Source organism: Bufo gargarizans, chromosome 10 (genome assembly GCF_014858855.1).
Source record: "Bufo gargarizans isolate SCDJY-AF-19 chromosome 10, ASM1485885v1, whole genome shotgun sequence".
Lineage (NCBI taxonomy): Eukaryota > Metazoa > Chordata > Amphibia > Anura > Bufonidae > Bufo > Bufo gargarizans.
Window position 1 is genome coordinate 111,521,129 of NC_058089.1, and position 18,926 is coordinate 111,540,054.

At 45.6% G+C, this 18,926-nt stretch overlaps 1 protein-coding gene across 2 annotated transcripts in view; it reads left to right on the forward strand.

Moving 5' to 3' along the window:
- The window catches only part of DPEP1 (dipeptidase 1), a 35,354-nt gene extending 16,862 nt beyond the window's left edge, over positions 1–18,492 (forward strand). For both annotated transcript variants that reach the window (XM_044270629.1, XM_044270627.1), the window contains 9 exons: positions 2,863–2,989; positions 8,369–8,501; positions 8,724–8,874; positions 10,485–10,554; positions 13,170–13,346; positions 14,896–14,980; positions 15,145–15,220; positions 17,033–17,168; positions 17,551–18,492. In XM_044270629.1, the coding sequence (XP_044126564.1) occupies positions 2,863–2,989; positions 8,369–8,501; positions 8,724–8,874; positions 10,485–10,554; positions 13,170–13,346; positions 14,896–14,980; positions 15,145–15,220; positions 17,033–17,168; positions 17,551–17,718 (1,123 nt within the window). In that variant the 3' untranslated portion in view covers positions 17,719–18,492. The remainder of the gene's footprint in view (positions 1–2,862; positions 2,990–8,368; positions 8,502–8,723; positions 8,875–10,484; positions 10,555–13,169; positions 13,347–14,895; positions 14,981–15,144; positions 15,221–17,032; positions 17,169–17,550) is intronic.
- Positions 18,493–18,926: the final 434 nt, after the last annotated feature.

Consider the following 18,926-nt stretch of genomic DNA (forward strand, 5'->3'; position numbering starts at 1 on the left):
GAGCTGCGGCACGGCGAAATAGCGGCAGGACGGATCTGACAGGGTGAACAGCCTGTCGGCATCCTGTCCTGCCGCTAGTGTGAAAGTAGCCTTAATGTAATATAAACATAAAAAGCGCCACACAATAAAGTAAAATTGTATACTAAAAATAACATAAAACCACCAATAACTATGAATCAGCAGCAGGGAAATGATCTATGAGCAGCAATATAGATAGAAATAGATCAATAGCAATCCTATGTGCAGCAGGATAGAAGAACCAGCAGCATAAAGGTGAATGTCCATTCACACGTCCGCAAATGGGTCCGCATCTGTTCCACAATTTAGCGGAACGGGTGCGCACCCATTCATTTACTATGGGGACCGAATGGATGCTGACAGCACACAGTGTGCTGTCCGCATCCGCATTTGCGGAGCGCGCCGCCGATCTCCGGATCCGCAGCTCCGCAAAAGATAGAACATGTCCTATTCTTGTTTGCAGCTGCGGACAAGAATAGGCATTTCTATTGGGGTGCTGGGCGGGTGTGTTGCGGATCCGCAATTTGTGGGTCTGCAACACACCACGGACGTGTGAATGGAGCCTAAGATGAAAAGTCCACCTGTGTTGCGACCGTGCTATCCACACGTAGGTCTCTATGCAATATTTTCATCCAGAGATATTCCCTCTCTTATATATTATAGAGAATCAATGTGTGTAATGTACTTTACCACTCCACGCCGTGTGCGACTTCTCCGGGGTACTTCTTCCTCTTTGACCTGCTAGGACCTACGCGGCGTCCCACGTGATCCAGCCGTCCTCTTGTGGCATCCCACGTGACGGCAGCAGGAAGCAGGGCGTGTTTTCTAGGTGGGAAGGGGCGTTCTGTTGGCCCCGAAACGCGTTTGGTAAAAAGGACAGCAAACGAATTTCCACTCCACTTGTGCGGCTCGAATATAGGAGCGATTAATAATTATTAGAATTTTGAACTATCGATCAAACTATTATACTTCCGATACAGCGGGGCGACGGAATTTCAGGACCTAGATAACACGCCCTGCTTCCTGCTGCCGTCACGTGGGACGCCACAAGAGGTCGGCTGGATCATGTGGGACGCCGCGTAGGTCCTAGCAGGTCAAAGAGGAAGAAGTACCCCGGAGAAGTCGCACACGGCGTGGAGTGGTAAAGTACATTACACACATTGATACCCTATAATATATGAGAGAGAGAATATCTCTGGATGAAAATATTGCATAGAGACCTACGTGTGGATAGCACGGTCGCAACACAGGTGGACTTTTCATCTTAGGCTCCATTCACACGTCCGTGATGTGTTGCGGACCCACAAATTGCGGATCCGCAACACACCCGCCCGGCACCCCTATAGAAATGCCTATTCTTGTCCGCAGCTGCGAACAGGAATAGGACATGTTCTATCTTTTGCGGAGCTGCGGACCCGGAGATCGGCGGCGCGCTCCGCAAATGCGGATGCGGACAGCACACTGTGTGCTGTCAGCATCCATTCGGTCCCCATAGTAAATGAATGGGTGCGCCCATTTGCGGACGTGTGAATGGACGTTCACCTTTATGCTGCTGGTTCTTCTATCCTGCTGCACATAGGATTGCTATTGATCTATTGCTATCTATATTGCTGCTCATAGATCATTTCCCTGCTGCTGATTCATAGTTATTGGTGGCTTTATGTTATTTTTAGTATTTTAGTATACAATTTTACTTTATTGTGTGGCGCTTTTTATGTTTATATTACATTAAATATAATTCTTACCTGATTTATGTGGCCCGGATATTTGAGTGCCCCCCCCCCCCCCCCACACATTACTTTAGTTTTGATATCTATATGTGCACCTATTTCATTACTACTTCGGGGGGTGAGCCGCTTGCAATCTCTTTTTGTTAGACATTATTTAACTACCCCATTCATTTAGTTGAGAATTGTGTAATACTTCAGTTCCCCTGTGGAGGCACTGCAGGGAAGTGGTATTGCTGTTGGGTTTTCCCAACAATTACACCTTGTGATCCGCTTATTCCCAGGGGACTGTCCTCTCCTTTGCCCCCATCCAGCACTTGCACACCTGACCGATCATGTATGTGTATGGGGGGGGGGGGGGGATATCGGGTGAGGCAGATGTCAGCAAAATGAGTTGTCTGTTTTGCGGTACGCAAAGTACAGGTGCGGTACGTGTGCCGTCCGCATTTTTTTGTGTGTGAACCCATTAACCTTAATGGGTCAGTGGTCTGCATTTTGCTGAGATATTCAATTTTTTTTTTTCCGTAACGGACATACTGCTCCGGAAAGCACACAGATGATCCGTATGTCTGTTCCGCAAAATGATAGGACACATCCTATACTTGTTGACAAAATAAAGACCATGGACCCAATGAAGAAGAAAAAAAATGCCGATACAGCACAGACCACATCCGCATTTTGCAGATCCCTAAATTTTTCTCAACTTCTACTATTTCTATCACTTGCTCTACAAGCGGGGGTCAGTAACCTGTGCGACTACAACTCCCAGCATGCTTCATTCACTTCTACAGGAGTCCAAAGAACAGCCAAACAAGTGTGAATGCTGGGAGTTGTAGTTTCATCACAGCTGAAGTTACTGCTCTAGGGAGACATCATTTGAGGTTTGTATTGCTCTGATCTTTTGTTCCCTTTGGAGGGAGAGCTCCGTACAGACATGTTGAACCTCAACATGCCCGATCCTTCTGTTTTCAATGGGAACAGGCTGCTTAATCTGCCCGTCGAGAGCAAATGTCGACTCAACCAGGATGGCCTCGGATCTGTATGGGGCGGGTAATCTGCTAGCGCTGGCATGTCCAACCTGCGCCCCCTCATTAATAATGCACTACTCTCCCAACAGGCACAATGACCTGCCCTGGCAGCTACTGTCTAAATTCAATAACCAGCTGAGTAAGGTGGATCTCCATATTCTGAATGACACCCACACCAACATCCCCAAACTGCGAGAAGGAAAAGTGGGGGCACAGGTGAGTGTGTACAGAGCCCGAGAAAGCTACCAGCGTGCGGGAAAGCGTGCGCGGACATCGGCCAAAGAGAAAGGGGTTCATCATTTTACATTGGTGTTATTATGTTAAAGAGGAGCTCTCCTTTCTCCTTCCAACATAACAATTCTGGAGCATCTACTCCTATACCGCTATGTCGTCATTCCTCTATTATTCCTGCTAGAAGTTTACAAATACATTTCCAGCAGTCTGCAGTGAAGGTACTGTTGGGTGTTACCAGTAGCGGGTGTGTCTGACTCTGTCCAATCACTGCCGCTAGTGTCAGACTGTGCAGGGACACACTCCCAACTGGTAACACCCAGCTGTACCTTTACTGAAAGCTGCTGACGATTCATTCATAACTTCTAGTAGGAATAATAAAGGGACGGCACAACATAGTCATAGCAATAGAGGCTCCAGAATTATTGTCACATGGAGAATGTGAGTAGTTACTAAAACAAGCCTGTCAGGTGAGGAGAGAGGTCCTCTTTAACGGACAGGCTGTGCTTTGGTTTCTGCAGCATAGTTTTTCCAGACGGCGCCAAAAATGTATAGGTCCAATCTCGGCACGTTAATGTGCTGACCCCTGACAAAGCCGGGAGTCTGCTCGCGGTTTGTCAGGACCCAAAGCGCAGCGGCGTCTGCCCTGGGATACGCAGAGGATTTTTTATTTATTTTTTGGACAAGCCCCTCAGTCTAAAAACACGGAGTGCTGTCCGCATCTTTTCCGGCCCTATTGAAGTGAATGGGTCCGCATCCGAGCCGCCAAAACGGCGGCTCGGATGCGGACCAAAACAACGGTCGTGTGCATGAGGCCTTATTCAAATAACTCATTTATTTATTGGTCACACATATAAAATAATATAAAAAACGATATATAAAAATATACACAAATAATATAGAAAAACGAATTGTTGTGTAAAATATATGAATTGCAATTTATTATTGTGCAGAGAAAGCGACTTATTTCTCCATTTCCCTCTGTGCCAAGTTACTGAAGGAATGGAGACAACCTTGGGTATTTATATTCTAGTTATACAGGTGTTTCTCATTGGTTGTTTCTCATATAGGTAGAAACAACCTGGAGAAGGTATATGAGAAATAACCAATGAGAAACACCTGTGTAACAAGAATATAAATACCCAAGGTTGTCTCCATTTCCTTCAGTAACTTGGCACAGAGGGAAATGGAGAAATAAGTCGCTTTCTCTGCACAATAATAAATTGCAATTCATATATTTTACACAACAATTCGTTTTTCTATATTATTTGTGTATATTTTTATATATCGTTTTTTATATTATTTTATGTGTGTGACCAATTAATAAATTAGTTATCTGAATAAGGGCTTGTTCACACGAACGTATGTGTTCCGTTCCGTGCAAATTGCGGTGCCCAAAGCACGGAGAACGTTCGTGCAGGCTCCGGGACTGATCCAGACCCATTCAACTTGAATGGGTCCATATCCTTCCGTTCCGCAAAAAGATAGGACTTCAACTATCTTTTTGCCGAATGGAAGTACAGAACGGAACCCCATAGAAGCACTCCGTAGAGCTTCCGTAGCGTTCCTCTCCGTGCCTCCGTTCCGCATCTCTGGATTGGCAGACCCATTGAAGTGAATGGGTCCGCATCCGTGATGTGTAACGCACACGGAACGGTGTCCGTGTATTGCGGATCCGCATATGCGGTCCGCAATACGGAAACGGAACGCATACGGTCGTGTGAACGAGCCCTAATAGGGATAAGATCTCTCTGGATTCCTCCAAATGAAGTGTGCCTGTCTACAGTTATAATCATGCTTCACAAATAGTGTGTAAGGCTGAAAAAAAGGTATCCGCGCATCCAGTTTTTTTGTCAGATAAAAACAAATGTGTTTTTATGTGACATTTTATGATTTTTTTAAAAATGTTTTGTGGCTTTTTTTTATTTTTTTTTTAAAGCCATGCGTTTAAAAAAAGGAAATTATGATGTCACTTCTTCTGTAGATCACAATATAAAAAATGCCATAAAACCGCAACACAGGCTGATATGTGCAATTTTTTAAGGACAAGTGAGAAACAATGGATGTCTAATAGTACAAAAAGACAAAGCAATGAGCAAAAAAAACCTCTGGCGTTTAAAATGAAAATGCACCAGAACAAATGCATGTAAAAAGCCAGAATAAAACTGTATGTGCAGTGTCGGACTGGGGTGTAACTGATTCTGGGGGCCCATTTTAGGGCTCCTGCACACTAACTTATATTTTTTTTCATGTCTGTAATGTTCACTTCACTTCAATGAGGCTGCAAAAAAAATAAAAATGACTCCGTGTTGCATTCCTCGTCTGTATGTCCGCGTGGCCGTTCTGCAAAATGATAGAACACGTCCTATTATTGTCGGCATTACAGACACGGATAGGACGGCTCTATTAGGGGCCGGCTGTTCTGTTCCGCATAATGTGGAATACACACACCCGGTATCCATGTTTTGCGGATCCGCAATTTGCAGACTGCAAAACATCCAAGGGTCGTGTTCATGAGCCCTTACAGCGATAACAGAAATATTACAGATGAAGGATGATGGCGGACAGTCACAGCACAATGCACAAACATACATGTGGCAGGATTTACACATATATGCATATCCTGCACTTCAGTCAGTCAGAGACAAGACCCGTGCAGTGACACCAATCACTCATTGGACACACGTGGCACAGAAGACACTTATACGTGGCTCACATGCCACTGATGCATGTCACATGCTGCACATACACCACTGATACATAGAACATGTAGAGCACACACCAATCACACATAGGAAACACGCAATGCACACACCAATACATGTATGCCTGACCCTATTAAGTGTAGCACACCTAAAGGGGTCGTCTCACTTCAGCAAATGACTTTTATCATGTAGAGAAAGTTAATACAAGGCACTTACTTATGTATTGTGATTGTCCATATTGGCTCCTTTCCATCACATTACACACAGCATGTATCCGTGGTTTTGACCACTCTGCAATCCAGCAGCGGTGGCCGTGCTTGCACACTATAGGTAAAGGTGTTGGCCTATGCGGACTTCCAGCCTTTCCCAATAGTGTGTAGGCACGGCCACCGCTGCTGGATTACACTGTGGTCGTAACCACGGATATGTGCTGTGTCTAATGTGATGGAAAGGAGGCAATATGGACAATCACAATACATTAGTAAGTGCCTTGTATTAACTGCATGATAAATGCCATTTACTGAAGAGAGACAAACCCTTTAACCCCTTTATGCATAAATGTCTGGCATTAAATTTATCAAATCCTGACCTCCTCAGATTGCACATAATCTACAGTATATTTAAAAGGGTTGTCCTACCATAATGAGCTATTGTCTATCTACAGGATAGGTGATAAATAGCAGATTGCTGGGGTCTGACTGCAGGAACACCCACTGACCATGAAAAAAGGGGTCCTGAGACATTCAATTACATTACTGCCAATCTATGTACACAAGGGTCTTAAGACCACGTTCCCTTGATCATGGGGGTCCCGGCAGTCAGACGCCATCAATCAGACACTTATCACCTGTTGTGTCATAGCTGTTGGACCTTTTCACATTCCCTATCCTTAAGTTTTCTTTGGGTGTAAAAAAAAATTATAAAAAAATAATACAAATAAAAATCTGGCCCAAAATATGTGTCAAACTAAGGGTACTTTCACACTAGCGTTATTCTTTTCCCGCATTGAAATCTAGTAAAGGGTCTCAATACCGGAAAAAAAACGCATCAGTTTTGTCCCAATGCATTCTGACAATCCGTTCAGTATGCATCAGGATGTCTTCCGTTCAGTCCCTTGTACGGTATTTGATCGGACAAAATACCACAGCATGCTGCATATTTTTTTCCGGCCAACATCCCGGAACACTACTGCCGGATCCGACATTAATTTCCATAGAGATGTATTAATGCCGGATCCGGTACCAAGTGTACAGGAAATTGCTGCATTGCCGGATCCGGTTTCCCGGTCTGCGCATGCGCAGTTCTTTCTAGATTTGAAAAAAATAAAATAACAAATCCATTATTCCGGATGATACCGGAAAAACGGATCTGGTATTTCAATGCATAAGTCTACCAGATCCGAATCCGGAAAAAATAGATATCCGTTTGCATATGGATTTTTAGATCTGGCAGGCAGTTCTGGCAACGGAACTGTCTGGCGGATTCTTCTAACGCTAGTGTAGAAATGCTCGTCTGTTTAAAGGACCTGCTTCCACTTCTCTAGTTATTCTCTATCCACAGGATCAGGGGTAACTAAGTGATCTGTGGGGGTCTGAACGCTGGAGCCCTCACTGATCCCCCCCCCCCCCTCCTTGACTGAGTGGCAGGTCGAGCATATGCCCTGCCTCTCCATCCATTCTCTATGGGGTCGCCGGAGATGGCGGCGTACAGCGCTGGCTATTTCCAGTGGTCCCAAAGAGAATGAATGGAGCAGCAGGGCGTATGAGGGCCTCCCACACCATCAAAAAGGGGGACAGGACCCGTTCCTGGGATCAGTGGGGGTCGCAGAATCGGACCCCACTAATCATATAGTTATGCCCTATGGTGTGGGGAGGATAACTTGAAAACTTGGACAACCCCTTTAAATCCTCCACCACTCCACCACCAGTATCTCTTTATAAACAGATCCCCTATTTCCCCCTTACAGTCTCCTACAGCTCACTATTGTCACACACCTGAGAAATCAGCCCAGCACTGCAGAGGAGTCCTTCTCTCCAGCAACCACAGTTTTCTGGCAGCAGGGAGGGCAGGAGGATGGCCAGACATGTTCTCTCCTCCTTCACAGCCAGCAGCCCTAGAAGATACTGCCGTGCCTCCTGTACAATTTACACCAGTAGGAGGCTGCATCACTGTGCGATACTGCCACCTGGAGGCTACAATAATTATCTTTCCTGAGAAACAAGAGAAATAATTACTCCTCTGTCTTATCTCTGGGGGCCCACCGAGGAATCCCCCGCCTTCCCGGTGGGCCAGTCCAAGCCTGTGTATGTGAATCGACCTGATTACGCCAGCAGCCACGTTACAGATTCCTTCATTTCTTTGCCAATATCAGCCTGTGGCTTGACCAGGCACCTAGAGACAAGATTTCCAAACTTTTTGGAGCCATAGCTAACTTTAAGAATCAAACCTGCAGCGTAAAGCAAGGAGAGGAATAGAGGTGAAACCTAAAACGCTAATGACACGTAAAATGAATTTCTGATGACTTCACATATCCTTTAGACAGTGTGGGAGTTAGACATTGTACTATAATGGACAAACCAGCCGACATCGAAGAGCTTGGTAAACATCCCCCACAGGGAGTGACTCCATGTATCACGTGTCATCCTCATTTTTTATTTAGTTTTGGGCAGCCTACGTCCCCTGTGACACTCAAGGTAAAGACGCCGTTAAGAGGACCCTGGAGCAGATAGACGTCGTCAATCGAATGTGTGAAGAGTATCCGGATGCCTTCCTGTGTGTGAACAGCGCAGAAGGTGAGGACAGATGGGTGGTGGGTTGTAGCACGTGGTGGGTTGTAGCACGCGGTGGGTGGTGGGGTATAGCACATGGTGGGGTATAGCACGTGGTGGGTTATAGCACGCGGTGGGTGATGGGGTATAGCAAACGGTGGGTGGGGGCCAGTTACAGATTTTGCATTGGGGTTCAGGAACTTCAAGCTAGCGCTCATGTTCCTGTGTGTTGTATTCCTCACACAGGGATTGAAGAAGCTATCAAGGCCAAAAAAGTGGCCAGTTTGATTGGTGTGGAGGGTGGACACTCCATTGACAGCAGCTTGGGAGTACTACGGACCTTGTACAATCTAGGGATGCGGTATATGACCTTGACACATAGCTGTAACGTCCCATGGTAAGAACCACAATTGAAATCACATGATACGTCGTGTATAGCCAACACCGACCATCTCTGGGGGCACCAGATAACCAACTCCATGGCTCCAGCACCAATCATCCTTCTGCAGTACCCCAGAATAAGGTTACTGCAAAGAGATAATAGATGTCATGTTATATTGCTAAGTAAAATGTTATTGTATTTGTGTACCCAAAAGCATTGTATCGACAGTTCAGGGTTAACACTTTGGCTAATTCTGTTATGTTGCCAGGAGATGGACCTGGGTTTGCCCCTGATTAGTTCAGTCAGTGTAGTGTGTGTCTAGCTATGCTACAGTAGTAAGGACCTAGACGTGCAAGCTCTACAAAGATAGGCCTGAGATCCGAGAACCTTTATCTCTGGGTCTCCTACAACCGAGAAAGCTACTTTATCATTAAAGGTGCTGTATAGAGAAGATCAGGAGGTCCAGAATCTACAAGGCTGTGTGTTGGAGTCAGTCAGCAAGGTATTGTGCACGTTTATGGCAGAGAGACCTTACTGTTGTGAGAGGGAACATCCTTTCACACTTGGAGATCGTTTGGCCATCTGTATCTGAAATCTGAATCCCGGCCTCAGCCCAGGAACTTGCAGGGGGCTTTTAACGAGAACCTTATTGCATGCCTACAGTTCTGCAGAGAAACTGAGAAAAAGGAGTACTACAATCACCATCATTGCTGCTGGCTGTATGCTGCTATTAGGGATGGATTACTCTGTATTATTTTGCCTTGAAACTGTGCCTTACTTTTGCTGGATGTACTACTACTCCTAATCTGCAATTTAGTAAAGAGAGAGTTATTTATATGAACTGGCCTGGTTACTAACTCCTTTACCATCTGCCAAACTCCTAACATCAAGGGGACCCCAATTATCACCATGACGCCAGGGAGAGCCAGAGGGGGGATTGCCACTGTGAGTACTACTTCCACGCCCAGGGCCAAAACTACCACTCTCATCCTCCACTCTCCTCTCCCAAGTTGATGCACTTCATGTATTGTATTACTGGATATAATGTAGTAGACATGACTCCACCGCTATCGCTCTGGCCAACCAGGTCCTATCCATCTCTGATGACCATGTCTAGGAAAGAGTAGTGGTGCTGAGGCTGACGGGTCCTGAAGTTCTTCTGTGCCCACATTTTTACACATGGTCCCCTATTATGTTGTTGATGGAATATGTAGAGGCAATGGCGGCACTGCAGAGCAGGGGTGCACCTAGCCTTTCTGCTGCCTGAGGCGAAAACCGAAACGGCGCCCCCCCCCCTTCCCAATGCCAATTTCTTAACCTAACCACTTCCTTTCAGCTGCCCCCCCCCCTCTTGCCCCTACCTGGATCGCCTCACCTGGCCTCATTGTTGGTGCACCCCTGCTGCAGAGGGTGATCATTTTGTAGTTCTGCCTGGGGTACTGTACCCAAAGATAGAAGAGAACAGCAGTACAGTAGTACCGTCAGTGGCACCAGATCTTGCAACGGACCAGAGAGCTTCAAGCTACTTTTTAAAGTTCTTGGACTTCATTGCAAAATCTGGACTCTAGGTCGTTGAATGTGACTTATTACCGATGACCCCCTCTGATTTACCTATTATTTTATAGGGTGGATAACTGGCTGGTGGATACAGGATCGGATCCAGCTAAGAGCAATGGCTTATCTGAATTTGGAAAGGTAAGAATAAAAGAAGCGCTTATGTCTCCGTGTGGTCAATTTTAGTGGTGAGCGAAGTATTCAAATATTCGATTCGGTGAAATTTACAAAGAATTTTGCTTTGTGATGAATTTCCTTAATCACGAAGCGTATTTCTTTGTAAGTAGTGGTTGCAATGACGGGGAGTGGCGACTGCCCTTCAGATGCCGCGTTCATTGCTGATCGCGGCATCTGACAGTAATAACACAGTGTAAAATAAAATAAAAAAATTTAATAAAATCATACTTACCCTCATCCATTTAATCATGAAGAGCCAGCCACCGCCATCTTGATTGAAGAGCTAGCGGGAAATCTTGCTCAGCCCGTGATGACGTCATCACGTCGGCCGGCGTGGTGACTTCGTAAGTTACCACGCATGGGGTTTCGTGCGAGATCTTCAATCAAGATGGCGGCAGCCGGCTCTTCGTGTTTAAACTAAGTATGATTTTAATTTTTTACATTTTTTCCGCCAATTAGAGAAAATCGATTCGCTACCACGAAGCAGGAGGAAATTCGGCTTCGCTGCAAATCAAATTTTCACTGAAATTGAGTTCGATTCGCTCAACACTAGTCAATTTGTTAATAAGATTTTCTGGCTAAATATTAAAAATGACATAACTTACTAAGAAATCTTTTATAATATTATGCTACTCTGCACAGTATTTATCTTGTTAAAGCAGCAGTTGGAGCTGCAGAGCTGCCCTTCGATCTGTAACTTGGGGCGCGGGAAGTGCCACTCCTTGTCTGCCATGTTAGGGGTTTCTGGACGTAGACCCTACAGACCTTTTTAGCTAATTGTTTGCTTGGATTTACCAAATTTAGCTTTACACTGGGATCTATTTAAAGAGGAGCCGTCCCCTCTCCTGACAGGTCAGTTATAGTAACTACCCGCATTCCCCGTGTAATTCTGGGGCATCTATTCTTATGTCTCCATGTTGTGCCATTTCTCTATTACTCCTGCTAGAAGTTATGAATGAATTCCAAGCAGTTTGCAATAAAGGTTTAGATAGGTGTTATCAGTTGGGGTCGGGGGTGTCCCTACACAGTCTGACGGTATTCAATCAGGACCAACAGTGTCAGAATGTGCGGAGACACAAGATGATCATCTTCGGAGGTTGAACGCTTAAAGACTTCCCTTTGTGAGAACCTTCCTGTCAAGTGTTCTGCATCACCCCGTCCTCTTCTCTACTATACCTACCTTGTTGAATTCGGGCCGAGGTTTTGCAGACCCATAGAAATGAATGGCTCAGTGGGCGATCTGCAAAAAATGCGGATCGGACATGGACCAAAAATACAATCATGCATACGACCGTATTTTGTATCTGTCTCCCATCCACATTTCTATGGGTCCACATCCGTGTGTTCGTTCCACAAACAGATAGAACGTGTCCTATTCTTGGCCGCAAAAGTGCATGGAGAAGATGAGCGGAGCTAAGCTAAGATGTTCACTGTTCACTTCAAGGTTCACTCCGCACCAGTGGTTTCCAACCTGTGTTTCTCCAGCTTGTGGCTGTTAAGTCATGGTGGGAGTTCAGTAATCTCAAACTTGCTATAAACAAGGATTGGACTTGCCCACCGAAAAAACTGAGGATCCTCTGGTGGGCCCAGGCTCTAATACCATAGTGGGCTCCAAAGGTCTGGAGGGTCTATTTGATTCAAAACCTATTAGACTTCATTGATGCTGTAGAGCCTCACAAATCATATTCTCTGGTGGCCCAAGGAACTCTAGTCCAACACCGGCTAGAACCACAGGTTGGAGAACAGTACTCTATAGGCATTGCAGGGTCTGCCTTAGCTTTGGCTTGACATTCCAACCTCTGTGATCCTCTAACCTCTGAAGGTATTTACAGTAACATCAGATTATACCAAGTTTTCAAATCCATTCATGGTTTTTGAATGTCTTTTCCAAGACGTTTCTGCTCATAAAACACTTCAGCGCAATTGATTGTGTTTGGAAGAATGTGTAATGGCTTTCCTGGAACAAATAATACATTCATTTCATCGTTAGGTTGCAACACTATGTACTGAAGTCCTAGGCTCATTCCTTCTCTGCCTACCCTGGCATATCTCATGACCTCAGAAAGCTTTTTGAGCTGCCTGACAACTCATACGTTGGCATGGGTTTTTGGACTCTGAGTCAAAAGTGAAGAACCACCCAAGAAATCTTGGAAGGGTATGGACTATTCCAGGAACATGGTGGCTTCAGAGAGGGCAGCTTGATTAATAAATATTCCGTAGGTCTAATATATATTAATTGTAAAGAGAAGATCAGTCTAACGTCAAGTCAATTGCATACATTTAGACGGTTCTACACTTTTGACTCTTCTTCCAGGGCTTTGGTCTGCAGTCAATGGTGACCTCTTGTAAAACTACAGCTCTCAGCAAACGTTGGCAGCCACGTGCTACAAAGACGGGTTGCAATTTCACGAAAGCTAGAGCTGCAGGTTACAGGCCAAACTAAGTGATGTGAACTATACCCAGATGCCTCCATGTGCAGGGATATCATTATCATGTCATTGGGGCAATGTGTGTGAGATACTGGAAGGACCATGCCTGGCTGGTGAACCGTTTGACATCTAGACTTTTTTTTAATACAGACCGTCATCTTCGAAATGAATCGTCTTGGAATAATGGTGGATTTAGCTCATGTTTCAGTGAAGACGATGAAAGATGCTCTGGAAGCCTCTCAGGCCCCTGTCATATTCAGTCACTCGTCTGCTTATAAGCTCTGCGAACACGCCAGAAACGTGCCAGACGATGTCCTCGAAATTGTGGTGAGTGAGAATGGCAGAGAAGGTCCTGTCTGAATGGAATAGAATTGAATGTTACAAGAGCATCTGCAGCAAGATCAACCCTTGTGCACCTTGTGTACTGTCTAGTAGGGTTGATCCTGCTGATGAAAATGATACCTGTCTTGTGAAAATCGGTTGTGGTGTTCCTGAGAAAAAATACTTTTATGCTTTAAAAAAATGAGGGCTTCAGTGCACTGAGGGGCGGGGCTTAGCCACTCACTGCACCTCCGCTTCCCAGTTCTTGCCACACCCCTCAGTGAACTGAAGCCCTCATCCGCAGAAAGAATAAAAGTGTTTTTTCTCTGGAACGCTGCAATCGATTTTCACAAAACAGGTATCATTTTGATCAGCAGGATAAACTCTATCATAAAGTATGCCTGGTTTAATAGAGTTTATTCTGCTAATAGGTGCCCTTTAAGCTGTACTTTACCTTCCCAGCTCTCCCCTTCCTATGGTCTGCCCTTCGCTCATGTGACAGCTGCTTATCTTAACTCAGGCAGCATAATAGACCTGTTATACCTCCATCTACTAGAGGTAATGAGGTTTTACTGTAGGCTATAGAGCAAAATGATTGTTTTTATTACTCTGGAGTACAGCTTGTTGTGTATACGTTTAGTTACCAGGCAACGCCAGAGAGTCCACCACCAGCAGGGACCTGGTAGCCCATCAATCAAGTACAGCACTCCTTAAAATTTAAGGGGCTCCTTCAAGAGTTAACAGTTGATGACCTATCCCTAGGGAAGGCCATCAATATCAGAACAGTGTGGGTCCGACACCCAGCACCCTTGCAAATCAGCTATTGTGGAAATAGGTTCCAGAACTGCACAGCTCCGTCCATTGTGTAGAAGTGACTTAGAGCAGCGCTGCAGTTACCAGCTCCATTCACTACACAGTAGACAGAGCTGTAGTTCCGGCTGTAGTTGCCTCCTATGCTGTAGTTGCCTCCTATGCTGGCTGGATCCATTTTTCCATCACATTATACACGACTCGTATCCAGGGGTTACGACCACCCTGCAATCCGTCCACGGTGGTCGTGCTTCTACACATTATTACAAAAGGGCCCCAGCTTCTCTGGAGACCAGAACCATAGGCACACATGAGCAGCATCCTGGCCACCTCGTATCTGCACTCCAGCGGTGGTCGCAACCCCTGGAATCAAGTCGTGTATAATGTGATAGAAAAATGAATGAAGCCAGCAAAGGAGGCAACATGGGCAATCACAATACATTAGTATTCACTTTCTCTACATGATCACTACCATTTGCTGATGAGGCCACCCCCGGGGGACAGGAATTTCTGTCCACCTGTCAGAAGGGACGAAAAGGAGTCATGAAAAGAGGGCACACCACTTCTTCAGGACACACCCCGTCCCCTGAGGAGCTGAGCCGCTCAGTTGAGAAGAGGGATGGGTTTCATCCTTGGGTCCGCAGTTCACAGGGCCCATAGCAGGGGCTGAGGTCATGGTATGTCGATGTCAAGATAACTGCAGACAACAGGAGACCTCCCTGACGTTCTTTATTTCTCAATACAGAAAGCAAAGAGGGGTCTGGTGATGGTGAACTTCTATAATAACTACGTCACCTGCAGCAATAAGGCCAATTTGTCCGATGTGGCAGGTAAGTACTGATACATACAGCTGATCATGTAGGAGGCCCATTGATAACGTGTCATACAGGAAAAATAGAATCAACCTTGTAATAACGGTGCAAAATTAAAGGGGAATTCCACCCCCATCATCCATACATCAGCTGACAACATGGATGTTTCCTTCTTTCCATAGACCATTTTGATTACATTAAAAGCATTGCTGGTATTGAATCCGTCGGAATTGGGGGAGATTATGATGGAGTCCCTAGGTAAGGAAGTAAAAAGTTACAAGCAGGAACCGATACACTGCTCCAAATCCTCTGCATATAGATCAAATATTACATTTCTTCTTCCTGCAGCCACCACTAGAGGGAGATGGCTGCATACAAACATATTTAAGTGGTTTTCCAAGTGTTTAATACTGGTGACCTATCCTCAGGACTATTAGTATCTGATCTGTGATGGTCTGACTCCAACAGCTGTTGTTGGACCCCCACCGATCAGATACGATTATCTATCCTGAGGATAGGTCATCAGTATAAAAGACTCGGACAACCCCAGACAGGATTTTTATATTGATAGCCTAGCCGCTGTTTCTGTAAAAACAAAAACAAAAAATAGGAAACTGCGTATATGTATATCCTTGAAGGGTCTGTCTAGTATTTGGCAAATAAGGGCGGAAACTCAAAATTACCAATATAGTTGTCTTTAAAATACTTCCACCGTGCACCCTCTGTATGCAAATCATCTGGCCGCTTTGATCCTTCATAGTGATGTCATACCCATAGTCATGTGACCACATGGTCCGCAAAAAACAGATCTGCAAAAAATACAGATGACGTCCGCGTGCATTCCGTATTTTGCGGAACGGAACAGCTGGTCCCTACAAAGCGGAAATACGGACATACGGAAACGGAATACACACGGAGTAACTTCCTCTTTTTTTGCGGACCCGTTGAAATGAATGGTTCCGCATACGGTCCGCAAAAAAAAACACAACATAACGGACATAAATAGAAAAAAATTAACCTTAGGGCTCATGCACACGACTGTATTTTTCAGTCCGCAAAAACGGATCAGCAAATAATACGGATGATGTCGGTGTGCATTCCGTATTTTGCAGAACGGAACAGCTGGCCCCTAATAGTACAGTACTATCCTTGCCCATAATGCGGACAATAATAGGACAGGTTCTATTTGTTTTGCGGAACGGAAATACGGACATACAGAAACGGAATGCACACGGAGTAACTTCCGTTTTTTTTTTGGGCGGACCCATTGAAATGAATGGTTCTGCATACGGTCCGCAAAAAAAACGGAACGGACACAGAAAGAAAATAAGTTTGTTTGTATGAGCCCTTAGTGTCCATTAGAGAACGTATTGCCCGACTTTTCTAGGGTTCTGAAAAGCAAATCTGCAACAGCATGGGTGCTCAGCTTCATTCTTCAGCCACCTCCTGAGCTGTGATAGGGAGAGGGCTGCAGTAGAAAAGACACACTCCCCTTGAGCTGCAGCAGAAAGGACACACTCCCCTTGAGCTGTGGCAGAAAGGACACACTCCCCTTGAGCTGTGGCAGAAAGGACACACTCCCCTTGAGCTGCGGCAGAAAGAATACACTCCCCTTGAGCTGCGGCAGAAAGAACACACTCCCCTTGAGCTGCAGCAGAAAGAACACACTCCCCTTGAGCTGCAGCAGAAAGAACACACTCCCCTTGAGCTGCAGCAGAAAGAACACACTCCCCTTGAGCTGCAGCAGAAAGGACACACTCCCCTTGAGCTGCAGCAGAAAGGCCACACCCCTTGAGCTGCCAGCTTGACATAAATCTAGCAAAGCAATGAATGTGGAGATCTCTGGATCCATGTGAGGTACAGGGCTGGTTAAAGAGAGATTGTCCTGTACTATATGATGTCTGATTTTCATTTTTTACATTAGTCATAGGATAACCCCTTTAAGGAAAGTTGCATGACAATGGCGGCCATGTTGGTTGTCACCTAGCTTCCCAAGACATAGGTATAACCAAGAAATATCAGAAAATAATTTGCTAAGCTCTTTAATCGGCCACTTCTTTGCAATCTTAGGGTACCAGAGGGTCTGGAAGATGTATCGAAGTACCCGGATCTTGTGGCGGAGCTGCTAAGGAGAGGATGGACGGAGGCCGAGCTTGAGAAAGCCCTGGCCTACAACCTCCTCCGTGTCTTTAAAGAAGTGGAGCAGGTGAGGTCCTGGACTGATATAATGGCAGCCTTTGGGCCTCATTTATCACACCAGAAAGTCTTGTCGTCCATACCAACCAATCACAAGGCTGCTTTAATTTTTCCAGGTCCAGCTGATCTCTGATTGGTTGCTTAGGGCAGCAAGACCAGGTGTTTCGGTGGCAAATATGGCCCGGCGGTGTTCTGATGATGAAGAAGAATATAGTGGTGGAAAGGAACGCTGGCCTAGTTGCCCAGAGCAACCAATCAGATTCTATCTTTCATTTTCCAAAGGAGCTCTGAAAAGTGAAAGGTGGGATGTGATTGGTTGCTATGGGCAATTAGGCCAGTTCTACTTTACACCAGTTTTGATAAATCTCCCCAATAATGTTTTCTCTTTTCAGACAAGTGTGAGGTTGAAATCAGAAAAACCCAAGGACGAGGCCATAGCTTATAAGGAGATCCAGAGCGACTGTCACACCAGCTATGGCTACCCGACTGGCACAGCTGCCCATCTACATGCTGGCACAGGGCTGCTTCTTATGTCTCTTTCTTACGCTTTGTTCTTTTGATGGCGACCATCAGCCTCTAAAGCCTCTTAGACATGGAATTGGGGGGGGGGGGGTTGTATCATTATGCATATAGAGGCATAAATGGGTGCAGTTGGGGCACGTTTATTGGTTGCACCTTGTTATTAAAGAGGTCACCCGGGAATTATTTAAAATGGATGCCAACAACCTGTCCTAGAATGTGAGCAGGACTGGTTGCCTCCCTTGAAGAGCTGCCTTTGGAGGTGAGGGGCCTCACTACACTATACTCTCTGGCACGTCCATATACTACATGTTGGTGAGTGTTCCTGTCAGGCTGCTCAGCCATCATGGCATATCAAAGGCAGGATCACATCATTACCATCTATTGTAGTGTGCAGTGAGGCCCCCTAGACAGCTGTGCAAGTGGAAGCAACCCGTCCTGCTCATATTCTGGGACAGGTTGCTGGCAGCCATTTTAAATTATTCCCGGAGAACCCCTTTAATAAATCTGAACTGTCACATACCTGACGTTTAAAAAAAAAAAAAAAAAAAAGCTACAGATGCAGGTTAATCTCAGCCATAAGGTGTAAAATATGCAATACGGCCATGAAAAATGCATAAAATCCGACTGTACATATGGCACATGTCATACCAACAGCAGCAATCTGCGCCATGCAGACACTGCTACATGTGCCGCCCCTCATGATGGGCTGTGACTTTATGCTGTTTTTTGGGTTATCATCAGTTGATGCCTGTTATTTAAGGCGTCACATTCGGTCCCTCATGATATAAAATATATATTATTTTTAATATAAAGTGTCTTAGTCTGCAATTTCTTCTATATCAAGTTATACAAGTCCCATTATTATGACCACCAGAGTAACCGCCGTGTGCACCACGGACAGCAGCTAGACGGGCTGAGGGAGACTCTATCAGGTCCTGGTAGGTTGTCACAGGTATCTGGAGCTGATGGCAGTGCATCCCACAGCTGCTGGAAGGAGAGTGTGGGGGATGCATAGAGCGAACACGAGCATTGAGGTGGACCCACAGATGCAGGAGGAGGTGAAGGGGGATCCATAGAGGAAACACAACCATCAAGGTGGTCCCACAGATGCAGAAGGGGGTGTGGGGGAGGATCCATAGAGCGAGCATGACGATAGAGGTGGTCCCACAGATGCTGGAGGAGGTGTGGGGTCGGATCCATAGAGGGGACACGACCATCAAGGTGGTCCTACAGATGCAGGAGGTGA